The following is a 22,216-nucleotide window of genomic DNA, read 5'->3' as shown; positions in this document are numbered from 1 at the left end:
CTTGACTCTCGAAAGGGCCCTCAATTTTGGAAAAACGTGCATTAAGTGTGATATTAAGGGTATTAAAAAACTGTTTATCTTTTTCACTTGGTATCAGTCACTATTTCCTCTTCAAATACGGCAGTTAATTAATGTTTTCCCACAATTTGAAGTCTCCACAACAAATAACCATGACAATAATAACAATAAAACAAGGCATGTTTGTATTTTGTGTCATTTTCATGTAACTAAAATGCTATGTGGGATAGGTACTAGGATCATGAAAATCTATGTGGAAATAGAAAAGTATATGGACATGTAGTGTGTAAAGTTCTAATATTGCATCGAAGCCCCGTTCACAGAATAAATGCATGTAGTTAGAGGTGTTTTGGTAACACCAGAATAAACATTTACAAAAAAAAAGTGAAGTTTGGCACCGCCCTCTGGCGAAACAGTAGCATTTTGCTACTTTTACAAGGCATTAACTCTGGTAGCTATTTGAATGGAATGGAAAGGCTGTATTGTACTTCCCGTATTCAAAAAGAAGCAGAAATTCCTAATACCTTGAAATTGAAAAGGATGCCAAATACACCGAATTATATACTTGAAATTGTGTTTTAACCATTAATCTAAAATAGGCCTATCATTAGTTGGTGGCTTTTTTGCTATCCTTTTCAATATCAAGGTATCAATCATTGATGGCAGGTGTGTCCCAATAAAAAAGTGTTGAGACCCTCAATATCACTTTTTTTTGCATGTTTTTTTCAGAAACTAGGGACTTCTGTACAACCAATGAGACTGTGGTACAAACATTTAATCATTGAATCTTACTGAGAACATGCTTGTCTTCCATTCTATAAAGTTTAGTCAGGCTAGGAATTATACTTTTTAAGATATGAGTACCTTAACATGGCCTCCAAGATAAGGTCATTTAGAGAGTGTAAAAAGGCAAGGGCAAAAAGACAATGAAAACAATAGAATTGAGCAAAAATATTTGACAGATTTTAGTAATGGAACCTAAACATTGTGTAGACAAACTTTGAAGAAAATCCGAGTCGGTGCTGCAACCATTTTCCTGGATTTTGTCTGATTTGACACGGAATGACCCAATAATGAACACATGGCAGAGTGGCTGAAGGTTTCTGGACGCCCCCCCCCCCCCCCCCTCGTCCATTCCGAGCGGCCGCGCTAAGAAAGGAGGACTTGTGCGGGACAGAGCGCTCTGTTGGGGCGCTGAGCGGGACCGTGCCAGTCGCTACGGCAACACCGCAGCATGGCGCCGCTCCGCTCCACTCCTCCTGCCCGCACTACAAGCACTCTCAACAACATGGAGGTGCAATCCAACACCTCAGTCACTCCAACACGTATTGCGTGCAAATATTGTCATTAATGTGTTGTTTGGTCCATGTCTATGTCTTGTCCTTTAAGCCCTTAATGTTCTTTGAATGCCTGCTGCACACCAAATTTCCTTTCTTAAAGGATAAATAAAGTAAACTTGACTTGACTTGACTTGACGTCTGTTTTGGACAGGACACTAGAGCATTAGAACGGTATTTGAGGATAGACAGATGAGGGACGTTCTTGACCAATGCAGCTTAGGTGATGACATCATTTGTGAATTGTGTGTTGAACAAAGGCCATATTATATTATCAAGGCCCTCCTCAGTCATGTGACCCGTGACCATACAGATGAGCAGCTCACAGGAGCAGCACACAGGTCTTGCTCAGAGCTCAAACCGTTAATGCTCTCAAACACACATCATAGGATCTAGCCAATGACGACCAACAATCTGTTATGCTCGGGGGGTTCCTGTTGACTTCATGGATTATGTGAGGAGAATGAGTGACTGAACAGCAGATTCATTGAACTAACACTGAGAAGGAAACCATCACAAAATAGTCCACCTTCATATGAATGGAAATCACAAGACAACAACTTCAGGTAAAGCATTTTATGGTGTTGTGTCATTGCATAGCACAGTGTTTTTCTTAATTGCAATGTTGCAATACAGTCAGTTCCTGTGTATTAGCCATATTGTGTATAAGCATCATATATAAAAGAAACAAAACCATATTAATGCCATATCAACTGTCCCCATAATTGACCCCATAGCTGAAGAAATTTTGCAAAATCAATGTATAAGCTGCGGCTAATAGTCAGAAAATTACGGTATTGCAATAAATGTTGGGATGAAAATCTACATTGGAAATAGTAAGTAGCTAAACTTGATGAGGATATTTCCATTTCTCTTTGTCTCTGAAAGACTGGCCACAGGTCATGATTGATAAACGTAACGTATTGTCTGGCAGCTAGTTATCTGTGTGTTACTGTACAGTACTGTAGGTCTGTATTTGCTGATTTTTTGAGGCTGTGCTGTGCTGTGTGTGTGTGTGTGTGTGTGTGTGTGTGTGTGTGTGTGTGTGTGTGTGTGTGTGTGTGTGTGTGGATGTCCATTGTTTATTTCATGAGAGCTCTGTCAGTTTAGCAGTGATGTCATGTTGAGTTGTGGCAGGAGGAGACTCAGCGCTTCTCTAGAGAGAGCTGTGGGTCTGTGTGTGGCATGACTCAGCACTTCTCTAGAGAGAGCTGTGGGTCTGTGTGTGGCATGACTCAGCACTTCTCTAGAGAGAGCTGTGGGTCTGTGTGTAGCATGACTCAGCACTTCTCTAGAGAGAGCTGTGGGTCTATGTGTGGCATGACTCAGCACTTCTCTAGAGAGAGCTGTGGGTCTGTGTGTGGCATGACTCAGCATGACTCAGCACTTCTCTAGAGAGAGCTGTGGGTCTATGTGTGGCATGACTCAGCACTTCTCTAGAGAGAGCTGTGGGTCTGTGTGTGGCATGACTCAGCATGACTCAGCACTTCTCTAGAGAGAGCTGTGGGTCTGTGTGTAGCATGACTCAGCACTTCTCTAGAGAGAGCTGTGGGTCTGTGTGTGGCATGACTCAGCACTTCTCTAGAGAGAGCTGTGGGTCTATGTGTGGCATGACTCAGCACTTCTCTAGAGAGAGCTGTGGGTCTGTGTGTGGCATGACTCAGCATGACTCAGCACTTCTCTAGAGCGAGCTGTGGGTCTGTGTGTGACATGACTCAGCATGACTCAGCACTTCTCTAGAGAGAGCTGTGGGTCTGTGTGTGGCATGACTCAGCACTTCTCTAGAGAGCTGTGGGTCTGTGTGTGGCATGACTCAGCACTTCTCAAGAGAGAGCTGTGGGTCTGTGTGTGAAAGTAGGTAACAATGAGGATTCCTTTTGGGGGAATGGAGTTCTGCATCTTGTATTAATTAATACACATTTAAATCTGTGGAATAGGCCCAATATAAAAGTGTAAACGGTTATGAGGGGTAAATAAGAATAAAGAGAATATTAAAATATAAATAGAATATATATATATTTATTAGAATAAATAATAGAACAAACACCCATTCCTACAGCATGAGCGATATCAACATCCTTCCTTAAAAGCAACCTCAGATAGCGCATCACACACACACAGAATGCATGCCATGCCTGTTGAGAGTGTCGCTGGTGTTGCGTAATGAAAGTAAGTGAGCAGCAGTGCACCTGTGCTGGACCGCACCTGTGAGCTGTGCGTAATGTACACCTGTGCTGGACGGACCAGTGTGCAGCAGTACACCTGTGCGTATTGTACACCTGTGCTGGACCGCACCTGTGAGCTGTGCGTAATGTACACCTGTGCTGGACGGACCAGTGTGCAGCAGTACACCTGTGCGTATTGTACACCTGTGCTGGACCGCACCTGTGAGCTGTGCGTAATGTACACCTGTGCTGGACGGACCAGTGTGCAGCAGTACACCTGTGCGTATTGTACACCTGTGCTGGACCGCACCTGTGAGCTGTGCGTAATGTACACCTGTGCTGGACGGACCAGTGTGCAGCAGTACACCTGTGCGTATTGTACACCTGTGCTGGACCGCACCTGTGAGCTGTGCTGGACCGCACCTGTGAGCTGTGCGTAATGTACACCTGTGGTGGACCGGGCCACCTGTTCTGGAGAGGGGCGTCTGGACTGGACTGGACTGGACTCAGCATGGCATCAGTCTCTCCACTGGACATGGGGAGGTAGCTGCTGCGTCTCTAGGGGTCAGCAGAGAGGGTTGATAAAGTGACACGGTTCATACGAGGGTAATTTCCTGTATCTGAGGAAGTGACACGGTTCATACGAGGGTAATTTCCTGTATCTGAGGAAGTGACACGGTTCATAAGAGGGTAATTTCCTGTATCTGAGGAAGTGACAGGGCTCATAAGAGGGTCATTTCTTGTATCTGAGGAAGTGACACGGCTCATAAGAGGGTCATTTCCTGTATCCGTTAGGAGTCAGGAAGTAGCTTAGCCTAAGCTGCTTAGATACTATGTAGGTCCTAACTCCAAAGATGAATAATTCATTCGGTGTCTGAAAGAATGTTTCATTGGCATCACACACAATGACAATACAATAGTACACATTATATTGATCTAATCTGATTGCTTATTCAGAGAAAAGTTGTTTAACGTAATGGACACGTTCAGAGCCATATAGATACATAGGGTTAGGATTAGGGTATATATCTATATGGCTCTTGACACGCCTATTTAGGAGTTCAGAACTACGCGCAATTTCACTTCATGATTCTTCTTTGTAGCTAGACTCTAGTCTCTGGGCTCATCATGGTAGCTAGTCTCTGGGGTCATCATGGTAGCTAGACTCTAGTCTCTGGGCTCATCATGGTAGCTAGACTCTAGTCTCTGGGGGTCATCATGGTAGCTAGACTCTAGTCTCTGGGGGTCATCATGGTAGCTAGACTCTAGTCTCTGGGGTCATCATGGTAGCTAGACTCTAGTCTCTGGGGTCATCATGGTAGACTCTAGTCTCTGGGGGTCATCATGGTAGCTAGACTCTAGTCTCTGGGGTCATCATGGTAGCTAGACTCTAGTCTCTGGGGGTCATCATGGTAGCTAGACTCTAGTCTCTGGGGTCATCATGGTAGCTAGACTTTAGTCTCTGGGGGTCATCATGGAAGCTAGACTCTAGTCTCTGGGGTCATCACGGTAGACTCTAGTCTCTCTGGGCTCATCATGGTAGACTCTAGTCTCTGGGGGTCATCATGGTAGACTCTAGTCTCTCTGGGGGTCATCACGGTAGCTAGACTCTAGTCTCTGGGCTCATCATGGGGAGGCAGCTGCTGGGTCTCTGGTGCTGTGGGGGCTGAATGATACGTCTGCAGCCCCCCTCTCAGCGGGGCCAAGACAGGCTCACATCCCCATCCGCTCTTGACCCCAGCCGTGGACACACACGCCAAGGGACACTTAGCCAAATAGAGACACCATTGTTGCTATCTTTGGGGGAGCAGAGAGATGTGTGTGTGTGTGTGTGTGTGTGTGTGTGTGTGTGTGTGTGTGTGCGTGTGTGTGCGTGTGTGTGCGTGCGTGTGCGTGCGTGTGCGTGTGTGTGTGTGCGTGTGTGTGTGCGTGTGTGTGTGTGTCCAGAGAGGAGGGACTACTCTCATTCTTTACTCTTGCTGTGTGTGGTGCATTGTAAACCATGGTACCGTTTCACCCCATGGCCTGATGTCATTGACAGTAAGAGCAGGGCATGGGAGCCAGTGAGAGTCTGTGCATATGTCCGTGCTCGTCTAGCGATCTTTGTCATGAGCGCGGTGACGTGATGTCAGGCTGAACACGGTGGTGAATCAGCCGTTCTGTCAGCAGCTCCAGCGTGATAGGAACATAACGCCTCCCATCTGCTACAGCCTGAGTCCCAGAGCTCTCCAACCTTCAAAAGAACACAAACCAAACTGAATGTGAATCACAGCTGTATAAACCAATCTGAATGTGAATCACAGCTGTATAAACCAATCTGAATGTGAATCACAGCTGGACTAGCCAATCTGAATGTGAATCACAGCTGTATAAACCAATCTGAATGTGAATCACAGCTGTATAAACCAATCTGAATGTGAATCTCAGCTGTATTAATCTGAATGTGAATCACAGCTGGACTAGCCAATCTGAATGTGAATCACAGCTGTATAAACCAATCTGAATGTGAATCTCAGCGAGCCCATGACTCCATGACTCCATGAGCGACTCCATGAGCTGTGCATTCCTTATTGCCCCCTCAGGTCAGCAGTGTCCGGCTAGCGCTGTGATGGCCATTGTCTCCCACGGCAACATCCTCTCCTGAGTCCTCTCGAGGCCTGAGAACAAGTCCATCTGGAAAAAGAGTCGGTGTGTAGAGATGTGAGCCAGAGCACAGCACCTTTTTGACATTCTAGTGTGTGTATCTGTGTGTGTGTGTGTGTGTATGTGTCTTCCAGAATAGCGACACATACACACACACACGCACACATCCCAGTAAAATGAACTTTCCTTTTGCCATCATCTGTACAATGCCATGAGCGATCAGATCGGCCCAGATCTTTATCAGACTGAATTCTGTAGCGATGGCTCACCCTGCTCATGCACACAAACAGTTGATTTAATGTCTAGTCATGGGGTTTAATGGCCTCTGTGATAAAGCAGAGCAACAGTCCCCTCTTTCATTGCTGGAGTGCTTCATTCTTTCAAATCTAAACAATGCAGCCCACACATTGATGTCATAATCCAAAAGAATGTGAATATTTGGCCAAGTAGCCTATGGGTGGGCATATCTGCCCGCCGCAGTTTTAATGAATGAACACAGCTGGACAACATTAAAATAGCCTTCTGTAAAAGAAAGAAAAAAGTTTTCTTTATTTTAATGTGTTTTGCCAGAAGAATAAAATCCCATTAAGGTGTAGCTTGCTTACATTCATAAAGTGAGTGAAATGGAGGAAAGCATAAGATGGACTGTAGGACAGGCAAAGGTGTGGTGGTAGTGTTGGGGGGAGGAGGAGGGGGGGGGGGGGTCTGGGGGCGCACATTATTCACAATTATTCACGGGCTGAGTGGAAGGCTGGCAGTCGACAGACGCAGACGGGACGTTTCTAGTGTTCAAGGAGACTAATGTTTTACTGTCCTGGACAGCCTATAGCCTACTCTGGAATATCTGCTCTGCACTTCTGCATTTTTTATTTCTCATTGGGGACGACAAATCTTCCCAAAGCCACTGGCATACAGGAGTATTAAAACTGGTTTATTGGATTTCCTTGATGACCAATTAAAGATCAAGCATGTCACAGGGCCATCCCAAGGTACTGTAAACAAGCTTAATGTCTGTGGTTCGTTTCTGCATTTTCAAGTGGCTGTAGTTTTAATGAGACTTTGGGTGCGTTCGTGAACTGGCACTCCGTACGCTCCCAGCACACTCGTTCATAAATTTGGAGCGTGGATTGAATAATCGTGTTTATTCAGAGCGTCACGCTCTCGGAGCGTCCAAAGCGTGCCAGATTGGACTTACGGACGCAGGACATTTAAATACGTGTTCGTTAAAACCTTTTTTTCCAGCCCTGCTTTTCTTCTACATACAATATTGACATAGCAGATGTTGTCTGTAAAATTAGATTTTGTTTATCTCATACCAGTTTATATTTGTGATCGTCACGTCGACCATGTCCCAATGCTGAATGCGTCAGTGAATACAGGCACTGAGTCACTCATTCCACATTTCATTAAAAGTATTCTGCTGTAAAATTCTTGAAAACAGTACAGAAGGGCGATTTATGATCTACATTGATGTTTTTGCTCAACATATTAAAGCATTCTCTTTCAATTCACCCTCAATTTAGGCCAATGGTGGAAGCATGTGGTTTAATGCTTCTTTCCTTCTATGCTGAATAACAATGTGTTGGTTTATTATGGTTGGGTTGTAATTGAGGTACATTTGTTTTTGTTATTGGATGACATTTAGTATTTGCTCAATTAGATATTCTAAATTTAAGTTATGGAAGGAGAATATTATAGCCTACTAATTAAATGACAACCCTGTAGCCCACCTATTGGTGTAAATTAGAGAGATTAGCTATGTAGATTATTATTATTATTATTATTATTATTATTAAGGTTTATTTAGGTAGGGACAGATACAAAAAAAACATAGACAAGCTTGAACAGTCATCTGATGCATGCATCATAGTGTTTTTAAGCTGAAGCTAATTCACAACACTTGTCCCTAGAAGGGCTTTCGGTTAAAAAAGAAAAATACAGATTACAGATTGAATACAGCAGAATGCGCAGTGAAAATACAGGAGCCCCACACAGGAGCTCTTCAGTGCTGGGTCCAGTGGAGCGTGTCCAGCTGGCTGAGTGTGTCTTTGGACGGTGCAGGCGTGAGCTGGAGCCGGAGGTGAGCATCCAGCCGGTGGCTACTGGCCTCATTGTGTAGGCGCACCGCACAGTATGGCCTTAACAAAGGAGCAGGGAGAGAGCCTGCCCCATTATGTTACAGGCCTGATGCTAGCTACACTACACTACTCAAAGCACTTGCACTGCCCCATTATATTATAGGCCTGATGCTAGCTACACTACACTATTCAAAGCACTTGTGCCCCATTGTAGCGCAGGCCTGATGCTAGCTACACTACACTACTCAAAGCACTTGTACTGCCCCATTATAGCACAGGCCTGATGCTAGCTACACTACACTACACAAAGCACTTGCGCTCCATTATAGCACAGGTCTGATGCTAGCTACACTACACTACACAAAGCACTTGTACTGCCCCATTATAGCACAGGCCTGATGCTAGCTACACTACACTACTCAAAGCACTTGTACTGCTCCATTATAGCGCAGGCCTGATGCTAGCTACACTACACTACTCAAAGCACTTGTACTGCTCCATTATAGCACAGGCCTGATGCTAGCTGGGAATCACTACTCAAAGCACTTACGCTCCATTATAGCACAGGCCTGATGCTAGCTACACTACACAAAGCACTTGCGCTCCATTATAGCACAGGCCTGATGCTAGCTGGGAATCACTACACAAAGCACTTGCACTGCCCCATTATAGCACAGGCCTGATGCTAGCTACACTACACTACCCAAAGCACTTGCACTGCCCCATTATAGCACAGGCCTAATGCTAGCTACACTACACAAAGCACTTGCGCTCCATTACAGCACAGGCCTGATGCTAGCTACAGTACACTACACAAAGCACTTGTACTGCCCCATTATAGCACAGGCCTGATGCTAGCTACACTACACTACACAAAGCACTTGCACTGCCCCATTATAGCACAGGCCTGATGCTAGCTACACTACACTACACAAAGCACTTGCACTGCCCCATTATAGCACAGGCCTGATGCTAGCTACACTACACTACTCAAAGCACTTGTGCTCCATTATAGCACAGGCCTGATGCTAGCTACACTACACTACTCAAAGCACTTGTACTGCTCCATTATAGCACAGGCCTGATGCTAGCTACACTACACTACTCAAAGCACTTGTGCTCCATTATAGCACAGGCCTGATGCTAGCTACACTACACTACACAAAGCACTTGTACTGCTCCATTATAGCACAGGCCTGATGCTAGCTACACTACACTACTCAAAGCACTTGCACTGCTCCATTATAGCACAGGCCTGATGCTAGCTAGACTACACTACTCAAAGCACTTGTACTGCTCCATTATAGCACAGGCCTGATGCTAGCTACACTACACTACACAAAGCACTTGTACTGCTCCATTATAGCACAGGCCTGATGCTAGCTACACTACACTACTCAAAGCACTTGTGCTCCATTGTAGCACAGGCCTGATGCTAGCTGGGAATCACTACTCAAAGCACTTGCGCTCCATTATAGCACAGGCCTGATGCTAGCTACACTACACTACACAAAGCACTTGTACTGTTCCATTGTAGCACAGGCCTGATGCTAGCTACACAAAGCACTTGTACTCGTTGGCTTGTTCATGGCTCATGGCTCATGAGTCCCTGCTCTGGTTCAGCACTGTTTGTGTCTGAGGACGGTGCTTGACTCTTTTGATGACGTGAGGACGGTGCTCGACTCTTTTGATGACGTGAGGACGGTGCTCGACTCTTTTGATGACGTGAGGACGGTGCTCGACTCTTTTGATGACGTGAGGACGGTGCTTGACTCTTTTGATGACGTGAGGACGGTGCTCGACTCTTCTGATGACGTGAGGACGGTGCTCGACTCTTTTGATGACGTGAGGACGGTGCTCGACTCTTTTGATGATGTGAGGACGGTGCTCGACTCTTTTGATGATGTGAAATGAGAGCAGCATCTGACAGCAGAACCCTGATGTCTGTGTTTCTGCGCTGCGTTTGCCGGTAGAGCTGTTGATCAGTTCAGGAGAGCTGGAAGGCGATCTGCGCGGAGATGGGGAGTCAGGACCGGGAGCTGGTGGCGCTGGTCATCAGGTTCGCCATCTTGCTGCTCACCAGGCCCTGTCTGCTGGCCATGGAGATACCACAGGATGGTGAGTTACGTTGCCATAGTAACTATTGCTTCAACAACCAGTGAGAATGGAAAATCCAGCCAGGGCCTCCAAGCTATCATTTTCTCTACATTGCTTCCTATTAACCTAAACAACTATGTCATGACCATTTCCCCAGTCAAGCAGCCCCCCACCATCATCAAGCAGTCGGTGAAGGATCACATTGTGGAGCCCAGTGATCCCATCATCATTGAGTGTGAAGCAACAGGAAACCCTCAGCCTGTGTAAGCCCTCCCTCTCACTGTTGCATTCTCTCTTGTATGTATGTATGTATGTATGTATGTATGTACAGTATGTATGTATGTGTGTATGTACGTATGTATGTATGTATGTATGTACAGTATGTATGTATGTGTGTATGTATGTACGTATATGTGTATGTGTGTACTGTATGTATGTATGTATCTATGCAAAAAACTTAACCACTGTGAACATGACAAACAAGGTGGAGGGCTCCCCAGTTGATGCAGTGGTGCAATATGGAGGGATCCCCAGTTGATGTAGTGGTGCAAGATGGTGGGCTCCCCAGTTGATGTAGTGGTGCAAGATGGAGGGCTCCCCAGTTGATGTAGTGGTGCAAGATGGAGGGCTCCCCAGTTGATGTAGTGGTGCAAGATGGAGGGCTCCCCAGTTGATGTAGTGGTGCAAGATCATGTGTGTCTGTACTGCCCCCTACAGGTTCACCTGGACACGCAATGGGAAGTACCTGAACGTGGCGAGAGACTCGCAAGTGTCCATGCGGAGGTGGTCAGGCACGTTGGAGATCTTCTTCTACGGTCGGCCCGGCGACTACGAGGGGGAGTACCAGTGCACCGCCACTAACGAGTTCGGCTCCGCCATCTCCAACAAGATCAACCTGAGGGTCTCCAGTAAGCACCAGTAGCACGGCTTCTGCACAGCACCCTCTTCAGAGGCCTGCTGTAGAAACTCTAGTTAATAATGAACCTCTTCAGAGGGGCCTGCTGGAGAAACTCTAGTTACTAATGAACCTCTTCAGTGCGGCCTGCTGTAGAAACTAGTTACCGTAACGAAGGCAATTTTCTGTGTCCCTGATGTCCCCAGGGGAGTTGTTTCAGTGTTAATGTACGTGCACAGACACACATTGCCCCCATGCTATGAGTGATGCAGGATCAGCATCATAACCTCCCTGCGCTGTGAGTGACCGCTGCTCTCTGTGTGTCCACGGCAGAGGCGCGCTCGTGGCCCAAGGAGCACCTGGAGCCCATGACGGTGTTCGTGGGCGAGTCACTGGTGCTGCCCTGCAACCCCCCCCCAGGACCCCCCGAGCCTGCTACCTACTGGGTCAACAGCTGTGAGAGCACACACACACACACACACACACACACACACACACCACACACCACACACCACACACACACACACACACACACACACACACACCACACACACACACACACACACCCGAGCCCGCCACCTACTGGGTCAACAGCTGTGAGAACACACACACACACACACACCACACACACCACACACACACACACACACACACACACACACACACACACCACACACACACACACACCACACACCCCACACACACCCCACACACACACACACACACACACACACACCACACACACACACACACACACACACACACACACACACACCACACACACACACACACACACCACACACCACACACACACCCCACACACACACACACACACACACACAGAGCCCGCCACCTACTGGGTCAACAGCTGTGAGAACACACACACACACACACACCCGGGAACACACACATGTTAAGACACTTCTCCTCTTCTTCCCGTGTGTCCCACCCCAGCTATGGTGCCGATCCGCCAGAGTCGCAGGGTGTCCAAGGCTGAGAACACACACACACACACACACACACACCCCACACACACACACACACACCCGAGAACACACACATGTGAAGACACTTCTCCTCTTCTTCCCGTGTGTCCCACACCAGCTATGGTGCCGATCCGCCAGAGTCGCAGGGTGTCCAAGCTGTGAGAACACACACACACACACACACACACACACACACACACACACACACCACACACACACACACACACCCGGGAACACACACATGTTAAGACGCTTCTCCTCTTCTTCCCGTGTGTCCCACCCCAGCTATGGTGCCGATCCGCCAGAGTCGCCGGGTGTCCAAGGCTGAGAACGGCGACCTGTACTTTGCGTACGTGCTCCCCGAGGACGCGTCCACAGACTACTGCTGCACGGCACGCTTCCCGCACACCTACACCATCCACCAGAAGAGCGCCGTCATCCTCCAGGTGCTCACAGGTGAGTGTGTGTGTGTGTGTGTGTGTGTGTGTGTGTGTGTGTGTGTGTGTGTGTGTGTGTGTGTGTGTGTGTGTGTGTGTGTGTGCGCGCTTCCCGCACACCTACACCATCCACCAGAAGAGCGCCGTCATCCTCCAGGTGCTCACAGGTGAGCTCTGCTTGAGCCCGCGAGGACGCACGAACGGCGCCATCTTGCCTTCTTCACCAGCTACTGTAATGCAGATGTGTTGCTGTCTCTGCTCATGTTCCCTGATATCAGCCATGTCCACTCTTATTGGAGAGGAGGGATTTAGAGAACACCTTATCAGCCATGTCCACTCTTATTGGAGAGGAGGGATTTAGAGAACACCTTATATTAGCCATGTCCACTCTTATTGGAGAGGAGGGATTTAGAGAACACCTTATATTAGCCATGTCCACTCTTACTGGAGAGGAGCTATTTAGAGAACACCTTATATCAGCCATGTCCACTCTCATTGGAGAGGAGCTATTTAGAGAACACCTTATATTAGCCATGTCCACTCTTATTGGAGAGGAGCTATTTAGAGAACACCTTATATCAGCCATGTCCACTCTTATTGGAGAGGAGCTACACCTTGATATCAGCCATGTCCACTCTTATTGGAGAGGAGGGATTTAGAGAACACCTTATATCAGCCATATCCACTCTTACTGGAGAGGAGCTATTTAGCTTTGCTTACCATTAAAACTTTTGTTTTGAGTGTACTTGACTGAAAGGTGTCTATAACAAATAGGTTAGTCACTGATTTAGTTGGCAGGTGTTATACTTGGTCAGTATTGACACTGGAGTATATTTCATTTTGGTTACTTTTGCTCACTCACTACCTTGTAATACTAAAGTTGACTAATATATTTTCATGCAAATATGTCATTAACAGCACTAGTTATCAAACTACCTATTAAACGAAGTTGACATCGCTCTGTTTGGTTTAACTAATTGATGTTACTGTTTTGATTGGCAACTTGTTGTTTTGTTACAGAACATGTACTCCTAAAAATGCCCCACTAAGGTTCCTCTTAAACCATACTGACTGAGTGGTGAGTGTGGCCCACAGTATTTCCTCACCAACTTCCTTTCCTTCTCTTGGTTTAACAGCATTTCACTTTCATGTGACACACCTGATCTTCTACTTGCTTTCCCTAACCTGTTTATTACTACGGCTAGTTCTTTCCCTCACCTGTTTATCACTAAGGCTAGTTCTTTCCCTAACCTGTTTATCACTAAGGCTAGTTCTTGTAATGTTCCGCTCTGAGGGGAATTGACTGGAGACAGCGTGTAACAGCGGGCTGCTGTTTTGGGGCTCTAATCCTGTGTACCCTGATTTCCCTGTAGTGCGCAGGCCATCTGAAAGAGCTCCTGCCTTCATGTATCCCCCGAAGAAGGCCACGTCTAGAGTCGCACTCGTAGGGGAAGAACTGGTGCTGGAGTGCTTTGCCACGGGAGTGTAAGTCACCAATTAAAATGAAATGAAATGAAATTAAATCATTGCATTTTAGTGTATATCACCAATTAAAGTAAAATTAAATGATTAAATTGTAGTGTAAGTCACCAATTAAAATTAAATTACATTACATTATTAAATCATAGCGTATGTCACCAATTGAAATGAAATTGAATTATTAAATTAAAGTGTAAGCCACCAATTAGAAGTCAATTAACGTACCTGTCGAAAAGTGTGCGAAAACCTTTTTCCTATTCATTCATGAATAAAAGAAAACCGTATGGTCGCTAGTCAGTAAAATTCTTATTGCATATTTTATCGACATGCCCCCCTGAGCAGAACTCCTCCCCCTGAGCCCAACTCTTCCCCCTGTCATTAAGTGGTGTTTAATGAGCCCAACTCGACCCCCCAACTCCCCTTGTGATTAAGTGGTGTTTAATGAGCTCAACTCTTGCAGTCCTCCCCCTGTGATCACGTGGTGTGTCATTAAGTGGTGTTTAATTCAATTCAATTCAATTCAATTTTATTTATAGAGCGCCACAACATTGCACATGTCTCATGGCGCTTTACAGAGTGTTAAACCTTCAAAGAGAGCCCATGAGCAACAGGGGCAAGGAAAAACTCCCTAGAATTGGAGATACATATAGGAAGAAACCTCAGACAGATCCACGACTCAAGGGCCCAACCCATCTGCCTAGGGTCAGTTACGGTAGAGTAAAGTCATTTGTAGTATCAGAAGGTTCAAACAGTCCAGTATAGGGAATAAATAGTCCATCAGTAATCCATAAGTAATTTTGGAGGGTAATGGGTCGCTGGGATGCATGGGCCGGGGATCCTGGCAGGGAACCACAGCAGGTAATGGTAGGGCAGTCATAGGGATGATGATGGCAATGGCACTCAGGGGGATGGGACTTCAGGTGTGATGAGGGCCAGGCACAAATATGGCTGATGACTTGTAATGGTTCACCTCACAAGTGAGGTATAGGGGAAAGGGAAGAGAAATAAAGTGTGTTAGTATTACTATAAGTCATGATGGTTGGTATTAATAAGTATATCAATGGGGATATAATGAGCCCAACTCTCGAAGTCCTCCCCCTGTGATGCAGTCCTCCCCCTGTGATTAAGTGGTGTTTAACGAGCCCAACTCTTGCAGTCCTCCCCCTGTGATTAAGTGGTGTTTAACGAGCCCAACTCTTGCAGTCCTCCCCCTGTGATTAAGTGGACCAAAGACTGGGACCAGATGTCCCTGGAGGGCAAAAGACTGGAGAGCTTCAACAAGAGGCTTCGCATCCTGTCCGTGTCCCTGGACGACGGGGGAGAGTACACCTGCACAGCCTCCAACAAGATGGGCTACGTGGAGCGCACCATCTCCGTCAGTGTCAAAGGTCAGATGCAGGGGGAGGAGCTTCTGCTGGAACTTCTCACATTATTTTGCTGACGTAGTCCACTATCTTCACATTATTTAGCTGACGTAGTCCACTAACTTCACATTATTTAGCTGACGTAGTCCACTATCTTCACATTGTTTAGCTGACGTAGTCCACTAACTTCACACATTATTTTACTGATGTAGTCCAGTAACTTCTCACATTATTTTCTCACCTTTTATTTATAAACTGCAGCGGCTCCTTACTGGTTGGAGAAGCCGAAGAACCTAATTCTGTCCCGAGACGTCAACGGCAAGATGGCGTGCCAGGCGGATGGAGTGCCGCGGCCCACGGTGCAGTGGCTGGTGAACGGAGTGCCAATTGAAGGTAAACTGCTGTGAAAGCAGCTGGACAACATTCATTGGGTGAGGCATTGCTTGCACCCATACTACCACAGTCAAAGCATTCATTCTGTTCACGTAAGTATACGCATGATGGTTTGCATTTGATCAGAATCAGCATTAAGATCTCTTGCTAGCCATGTAAGAATATATACACCCACAGTCACATGATGTACCTCTAGTTATTGTGAATATATACACCCACAGTCACATGATGTACCTCTAGTTATTGTGAATATATACACCCACAGTCACATGATGTACCTCTAGTTATTGTGAATATATACACCCACAGTCACATGATGTACCTCTAGTTATTGTGAATATATACACCCACAGTCACATGATGTACCTCTAGTTATTGTGAGGTTGTGAATATGAGCCTCACAGTAGTTTTTGGCTTATTGTAGACCCTACCCTACACACTGGGTGTGGGTTTATGACTAACTGTCCCTTCTGTTCCGCTATAGAGGTCGATAGGATCCCAAGCAGACAAGTGTCTGGAGAGACACTGAACTTCCGCGGTGTGACTGAGGAGACCACCGCTGTGTATCAGTGCAACATGTCCAACCCCTACGGCTACCTGCTGGCCAACGCCTTCGTCAGCGTCATGGGTAAGATTGGCCTGGGACTAGCCTGGGTAAGATTGGCCTGGGTGCACCTACACCAACCTGTTAGGGTCATGGGTAAGATTGGCTTGGGACTAGCCTGGGTAAGATTGGCCTGGGTGCACCTACACCAACCTGTTAGTGTCATGGGTAAGATTGGCCTGGGTGGACCTACACCAACCTGTTTAGAATCTTTAGTGTCATGGGTAAGATTGGCCTGGGTGGACCTACACCAATCTGTTTAGAATCTTTAGTGTCATGGGTAAGATTGGCCTGGGTGGACCTACACGAATCTGTTTAGAATCTTTAGTGTCATGGGTAAGATTGGCCTGGGTGGATTTACACCAATCTGTTTAGAATCTTTAGTGTCATGGGTAAGATTGGCCTGGGTGGACCTACACCAATCTGTTTAGAATCTTTAGCGTCATGGGTAAGATTGGCCTGGGTGGACCTACACCAATCTGTTTAGAATCTTTAGTGTCATGGGTAAGATTGGCCTGGGTGGACCTGTTTAGAATCTTTAGTGTCATGGGTAAGAGTGGCCGCCTGGTGTACCCAAACCAAACCTGTTCAGAATCGTTCATTTGCTCTGCAGGACTGTTTGGAGACCTTAACATAAATCTCTGAAGTTTACCTACAAAAAGGAAACTCCTCATATGGTCAAAGATGGCAGTTTTGAGTCCTTTTTATTGGAGAAATTCAACCAATCGCAACTGCTTATGTGGCATGGGGTGGGCATAACTTGATGGCTAAAAGAGGAGTACAGGAGTACAGTTAGCTGCACTGCTCAACACAACCACTGGCTGATGGCGTCAGCGTTAGATGACATGAATGTGTATTTTCTTTGGAATTGAGTAAAACCTGTATTTACAAGAGAGATGTGTTTGATGCACTTCTGAAAAACGTTGGTAAGAGTTTAATGTGTTTAAAGTTTAATTCACCGCTGGTTATGCCCCCTTGGACATGGGAGGTGAGTGACAGGTCCCCGTACCAATCCCCAGACCCATTCTCACATCTCTAGTATTGGCCCGGCTAAGGCAAGGTAGTCAGGCTAGGGACAGTGCAAACGAGTCAAGCAGTACAACTTCAGAGGGCGACTGGCTCAGTGGTTCATTGCCATGGTGACCTGGTGGTGAGTCTCAACAGCCCGGCGGCCATTTGCATGAACACAATCAGAGTGGTCAGCGTGGGCTGCAGGAGCCAAACAGGACGCCCTGAATACCAACACAAGTTTCATAAAGCCACTCATCTAGCAACACTGAAGGAGAGATTCATTCATGCCTGAAACACACACACACACACGTGCATGCACACACAAGCACACACACAAATATGTACAGATGTGCGCACTCAAACTAATTTCTATTGAAATAAAAGGTAAGATCCTTGTTTTCCAGTGACTCCAAGCACATGCTGATACTTCCGACTGAGTATACCTATCTTTATGCTGAAGTGTCTTGTCCTCTCCAGATGCTGATACTTATGACTTGTCATGCTTATGCTACTGATATCCTTATGCTGATACCTAGTGCTATACCTATCCTTATGCTGAAGTGTCTGTGTCCTCTCCAGACCAGCGGGCTCGTATTCTGTGTCCACGAGATCAGGCGATGAAGGTCATCGAGGGCAGGAAGACGCTGCTGGACTGCCCTTACTTTGGGGCGCCAGCACCTGAGCTGCGCTGGTAAACATGCCTTTGGCTCTATCATGCCCCTCCTCCTATCATGCCCCTCCTCCACTATATCATGCCCCTCCTCCACTATATCATGCCCTTCCTCCTCTATATCATGCCCCTCCTCCTCTATATCATGCCCCTCCTCCTCTATATCATGCCCTTCCTCCTCTATATCATGCCCCTCCTCCTATCATGCCCCTCCTCCTCTATATCATGCCCCTCCTCCTCTATATCATGCCCCTCCTCCTCTATATCATGCCCTTCCTCCTCTATATCATGCCCCTCCTCCTATCATGCCCCTCCTCCTCTATATCATGCCCCTCCTCCTCTATATCATGCCCCTCCTCCTCTATATCATGCCCTTCCTCCTCTATATCATGCCCCTCCTCCTATCATGCCCCTCCTCCTCTATATCATGCCCCTCCTCCTCTATATCATGCCCCTCCTCCTCTATATCATGCCTCTCCTCATCTATATCATGCCCCTCCTCCTCCTCTATATCATGCCCCTCCTCCTCTATATCATGCCCCTCCTCCTATCATGCCCCTCCTCCTCTATATCATGCCCCTCCTCCTCTACATCATGCTCCTCCTCCTCTATATCATGCCCCTCCTTTCTATGGTTCTTGGAGTGCGCCCTCTGCATGTTCCTCCTCTCGCTCTGTTTTTACCTGTTCCTGTTGTTGCTGTAAGGTCAAAGGGCACGGTTGGCTCCTTAGAAGGTGGTCGCTACAAGGTGTACAGGAACGGGACGCTAGAGATCCGTAAGACGAGGATGGACGACCAGGGCATCTACATGTGCACCGTCAGCAACGCCATTGGCCGAGATGAGAACCAGATCCAGCTGGAGGTCAAAGGTCAGCGAAGCTCAACCACAGGTGTTAAGTGGACAGGTGTTAAGTGTGGGCTAATGGAGAAGGGACATGTGTTAAGTGTGGGCTAATGGATAATGGTCAGGTGTTAGGTGTGGGCTAATGGATAATGGACAGGTGTTAAGTGTGGGCTAATGGATAATGGTCAGGTGTTAGGTGTGGGCTAAAGGATAATGGACAGGTGTTAGGTGTGGGCTAATGGATAATGGACAGGTGTTAAGTGTGGCCTAATGGATAATGGACAGGTGTTAAGTGTGGACTAATGGAGAAGGGACAGGTGTTAAGTGTGGGCTAATGGATAATGGACAGGTGTTAAGTGTGGACTAATGGAGAAGGGACAGGTGTTAAGTGTGGGCTAATGGATAATGGACAGGTGTTAAGTGTGGGCTAATGGATAATGGTCAGGTATTATGTGTGGGCTAATGGATAATGGACAGGTGTTAAGTGTGGCCTAATGGATATTGGACAGGTGTTAAAGGAGTCCTAGAATTCAAAACCACATTCACCTTGTTCCTGTTGAATTTAGGTTGCGAGCAGTGTCCAAAGGACAACACCAAAGACTTTACCGCGTCCCCCGCCTGCTTTCGTATGCAAATTGGGAAATAGAAACAGCCGTGTTGAAATGCTCCAATCTGAACAGAGCTCAGATAACACGTAATAGGCGCCCATCCCCCTTTAGATACACCCCCTCTCATTTGCATACCTTCGATTAATAATTCTTGTTAAACTGCTCTTACGATGCTAGTATCTAGATATGTGGTCTATGGCAGAGACGTTGTAATGCTAGCGTTATTACAGCTAACTTTGGAGAGTTAATACTAAGAAATGTACTGATAAAACTTACCAATCTAACACATTCATTCTGTTGGGGAATCTGCTGCACTTCATCTTCGTCAGAACCTTCTTCTGACTCGGTTTATACATGTACGGCTGTATTCCTTATTTAAATCCATTGTTGATAGCTTTATCAAAGACTTTGGCTTTATTTACCAGCAGTAAACGTAGTTTCACTTTGCTCTAGCTTCAGACCGGTGGATTGAGCCAATCAACTTTCAGGACATATCGGCCAATAGACCAATCAGCGCGCATCTCATTTGAATATTCATGAACTTGCTGAGTGGGCGGGAAAAACAAACTGTTTCATTGCAAGGCTTATTTATGACCTTGTATTAGGCGATCTAGCAGTGCTCCTGGGGCGTTTTCAGCCCCACAAATTTACATATGACATTATTTAGGCTCAAAGATCAATTTGTAATGGTCAAAAAATGCGTTCTATGACTCCTTTAAGTGTGGGCTAATGGAGAAGGGACAGGTGTTAAGTGTGGGCTAATGGATAATGGACAGGTGTTAAGTGTGGACTAATGGAGAAGGGACAGGTGTTAAGTGTGGGCTAATGGATAATGGACAGGTGTTAAGTGTGGACTAATGGAGAAGGGACAGGTGTTAAGTGTGGGCTAATGGATAATGGACAGGTGTTAAGTGTGGGCTAATGGATAATGGTCAGGTGTTAAGTGTGGGCTAATGGATAATGGAGAAGGGACAGGTGTTAAGTGTGGGCTAATGGAGAAGGTACAGGTGTTAAGTGTGGGCTAATGGAGAAGGTACAGGTGTTAAGTGTGGGCTAATGGATAATGGAGAAGGTACAGGTCTTCAGAAATTAAGTTGTTAGCTTAACCCAGCTGGTTTACAAAAACGACAGTGGAATAGCTAGTGCTGGAGGGCCAGAGTGAGTAGCTAGCGCTGGAGGGCCAGAGTGAGTAGCTAGCGCTAGTGCTGGAGGGCCAGAGTGAGTAGCTAGCTAGCGAGCGCTGGAGGGGCAGAGTGAGTAGTTAGCGCTGGAGGGCCAGAGTGAGTAGCTAGCTAGCACTGGAGGGCCAGAGTGAGTAGCTAGCGCTGGAGGGCCAGAGTGAGTAGCTAACACTGAAGGGCCAGAGTGAGTAGCTAGCGAGCGCTGGAGGGCCAGAGTGAATAGCTAGCACTGAAGGGCCAGAGTGAGTAGCTAGCACTGAAGGGCAATAGTGAATAGCTAGCACTGAAGGGCCAGAGTGAATAGCTAGCGAGCGCTGGAGGGCCAGAGTGAGTAGCTAGCTAGCGCTGGAGAGCCATAATTAGGACCCATAATAATGAGTGAGTAATGGCCGAGATGGATCCATTTCAGAGCCCACACAAGTCATCCGCAAGCCACACAACGTGATCATCCTGCGCGGGGGAGACGCCAAGTTTGAGTGTGCAATCCGGCACGACGAGACCATGCTGCCCTCCGTCAACTGGGAGAAGAACAACAAGACCCTCTTCATTGGACGGAGGTGGGTGCTGCACTTACAGTATATAGTATATAGATGTAGTTATATACTGTATGGTGTTGACATGGTATTGCCATAGTTTTATTTCAGTTAGCCTATTAGCTGGTTTGAATTGCATTGAGCTCAATGAGACACATGGTGAAGGGCATGTGATGATGTGGGGCTTTTTAAATTCCGCTCTGCTGCAGTGTGTTCTGATGCTCAGGGCTCTGCTGCAGTGTGTGCTGATGCTCAGGTCTCTGCTGCAGTGTGTTCTGATTCTTTGCTCTTTGGGTTCTTCTGTTCTGAACTCTAGAATGCTGAAGGAGGAGGACGCTCTGACTATCGTCAATGTCAACAAAGGAGATGAAGGAGTGTACAGCTGTGTGGTCAAAACGGAACTGGACGAGGTCATAGTGTCCGCTCGACTCAAAGTGATGGGTAAGAAGATGCTGCGCACGCACACACACACACACACACACACACACACACACACATTATAAAGACATAATGACCTGAGATTCCTCTCCAGATCGTCCAGAGCCCCCGACGGACCTGGTGTTATCAGACCCCTCAGAGCGCAGCGTGCGCCTCGCTTGGACGCCTGGAGACAGCAACCACAGCCCCATCAAAGGTAACCACAGCAACCACAGCCCCATCAAAGGTAACCACAGCAACCACAGCCCCATCAAAGGTAACCGCAGCAACCACAGTCCATCAAAGGTGAAAGTCAACAAGGTCCAACAACATTTCTTAAAAATACACATTTCCATTCCCACTGCACACATATGCAAAGCCAAACAGACAAGGTGTTAATCAAACAGGACCAAATGTTCACCGAATTCTCCAACTTTATACATATCTGAAAAGTGAT

The 22,216-nt window shown here is 46.7% G+C and overlaps 1 protein-coding gene across 1 annotated transcript in view; it reads left to right on the top strand.

Moving 5' to 3' along the window:
• The first annotated feature begins 1,710 nt into the window (after positions 1–1,710).
• The window catches only part of LOC134088068 (neurofascin-like), a 33,674-nt gene continuing 13,168 nt past the window's right edge, over positions 1,711–22,216 (top strand). The window contains exons 1-15 of the mRNA XM_062541984.1: positions 1,711–1,921; positions 10,215–10,359; positions 10,496–10,601; positions 11,056–11,246; positions 11,567–11,689; positions 12,505–12,675; positions 14,030–14,141; positions 15,339–15,523; positions 15,761–15,892; positions 16,377–16,520; positions 18,087–18,198; positions 18,882–19,045; positions 21,219–21,366; positions 21,659–21,783; positions 21,875–21,976. Of these exons, the coding sequence (XP_062397968.1) occupies positions 10,260–10,359; positions 10,496–10,601; positions 11,056–11,246; positions 11,567–11,689; positions 12,505–12,675; positions 14,030–14,141; positions 15,339–15,523; positions 15,761–15,892; positions 16,377–16,520; positions 18,087–18,198; positions 18,882–19,045; positions 21,219–21,366; positions 21,659–21,783; positions 21,875–21,976 (1,915 nt within the window). The 5' untranslated portion in view covers positions 1,711–1,921; positions 10,215–10,259. The remainder of the gene's footprint in view (positions 1,922–10,214; positions 10,360–10,495; positions 10,602–11,055; positions 11,247–11,566; positions 11,690–12,504; positions 12,676–14,029; positions 14,142–15,338; positions 15,524–15,760; positions 15,893–16,376; positions 16,521–18,086; positions 18,199–18,881; positions 19,046–21,218; positions 21,367–21,658; positions 21,784–21,874; positions 21,977–22,216) is intronic.

The sequence above is a fragment of the Sardina pilchardus genome, chromosome 7 (assembly GCF_963854185.1).
Source record: "Sardina pilchardus chromosome 7, fSarPil1.1, whole genome shotgun sequence".
NCBI lineage: Eukaryota > Metazoa > Chordata > Actinopteri > Clupeiformes > Clupeidae > Sardina > Sardina pilchardus.
The sequence above is the reverse complement of the archived record's forward strand: the minus strand, read 5'-3'. Positions and strand labels throughout refer to the sequence as shown.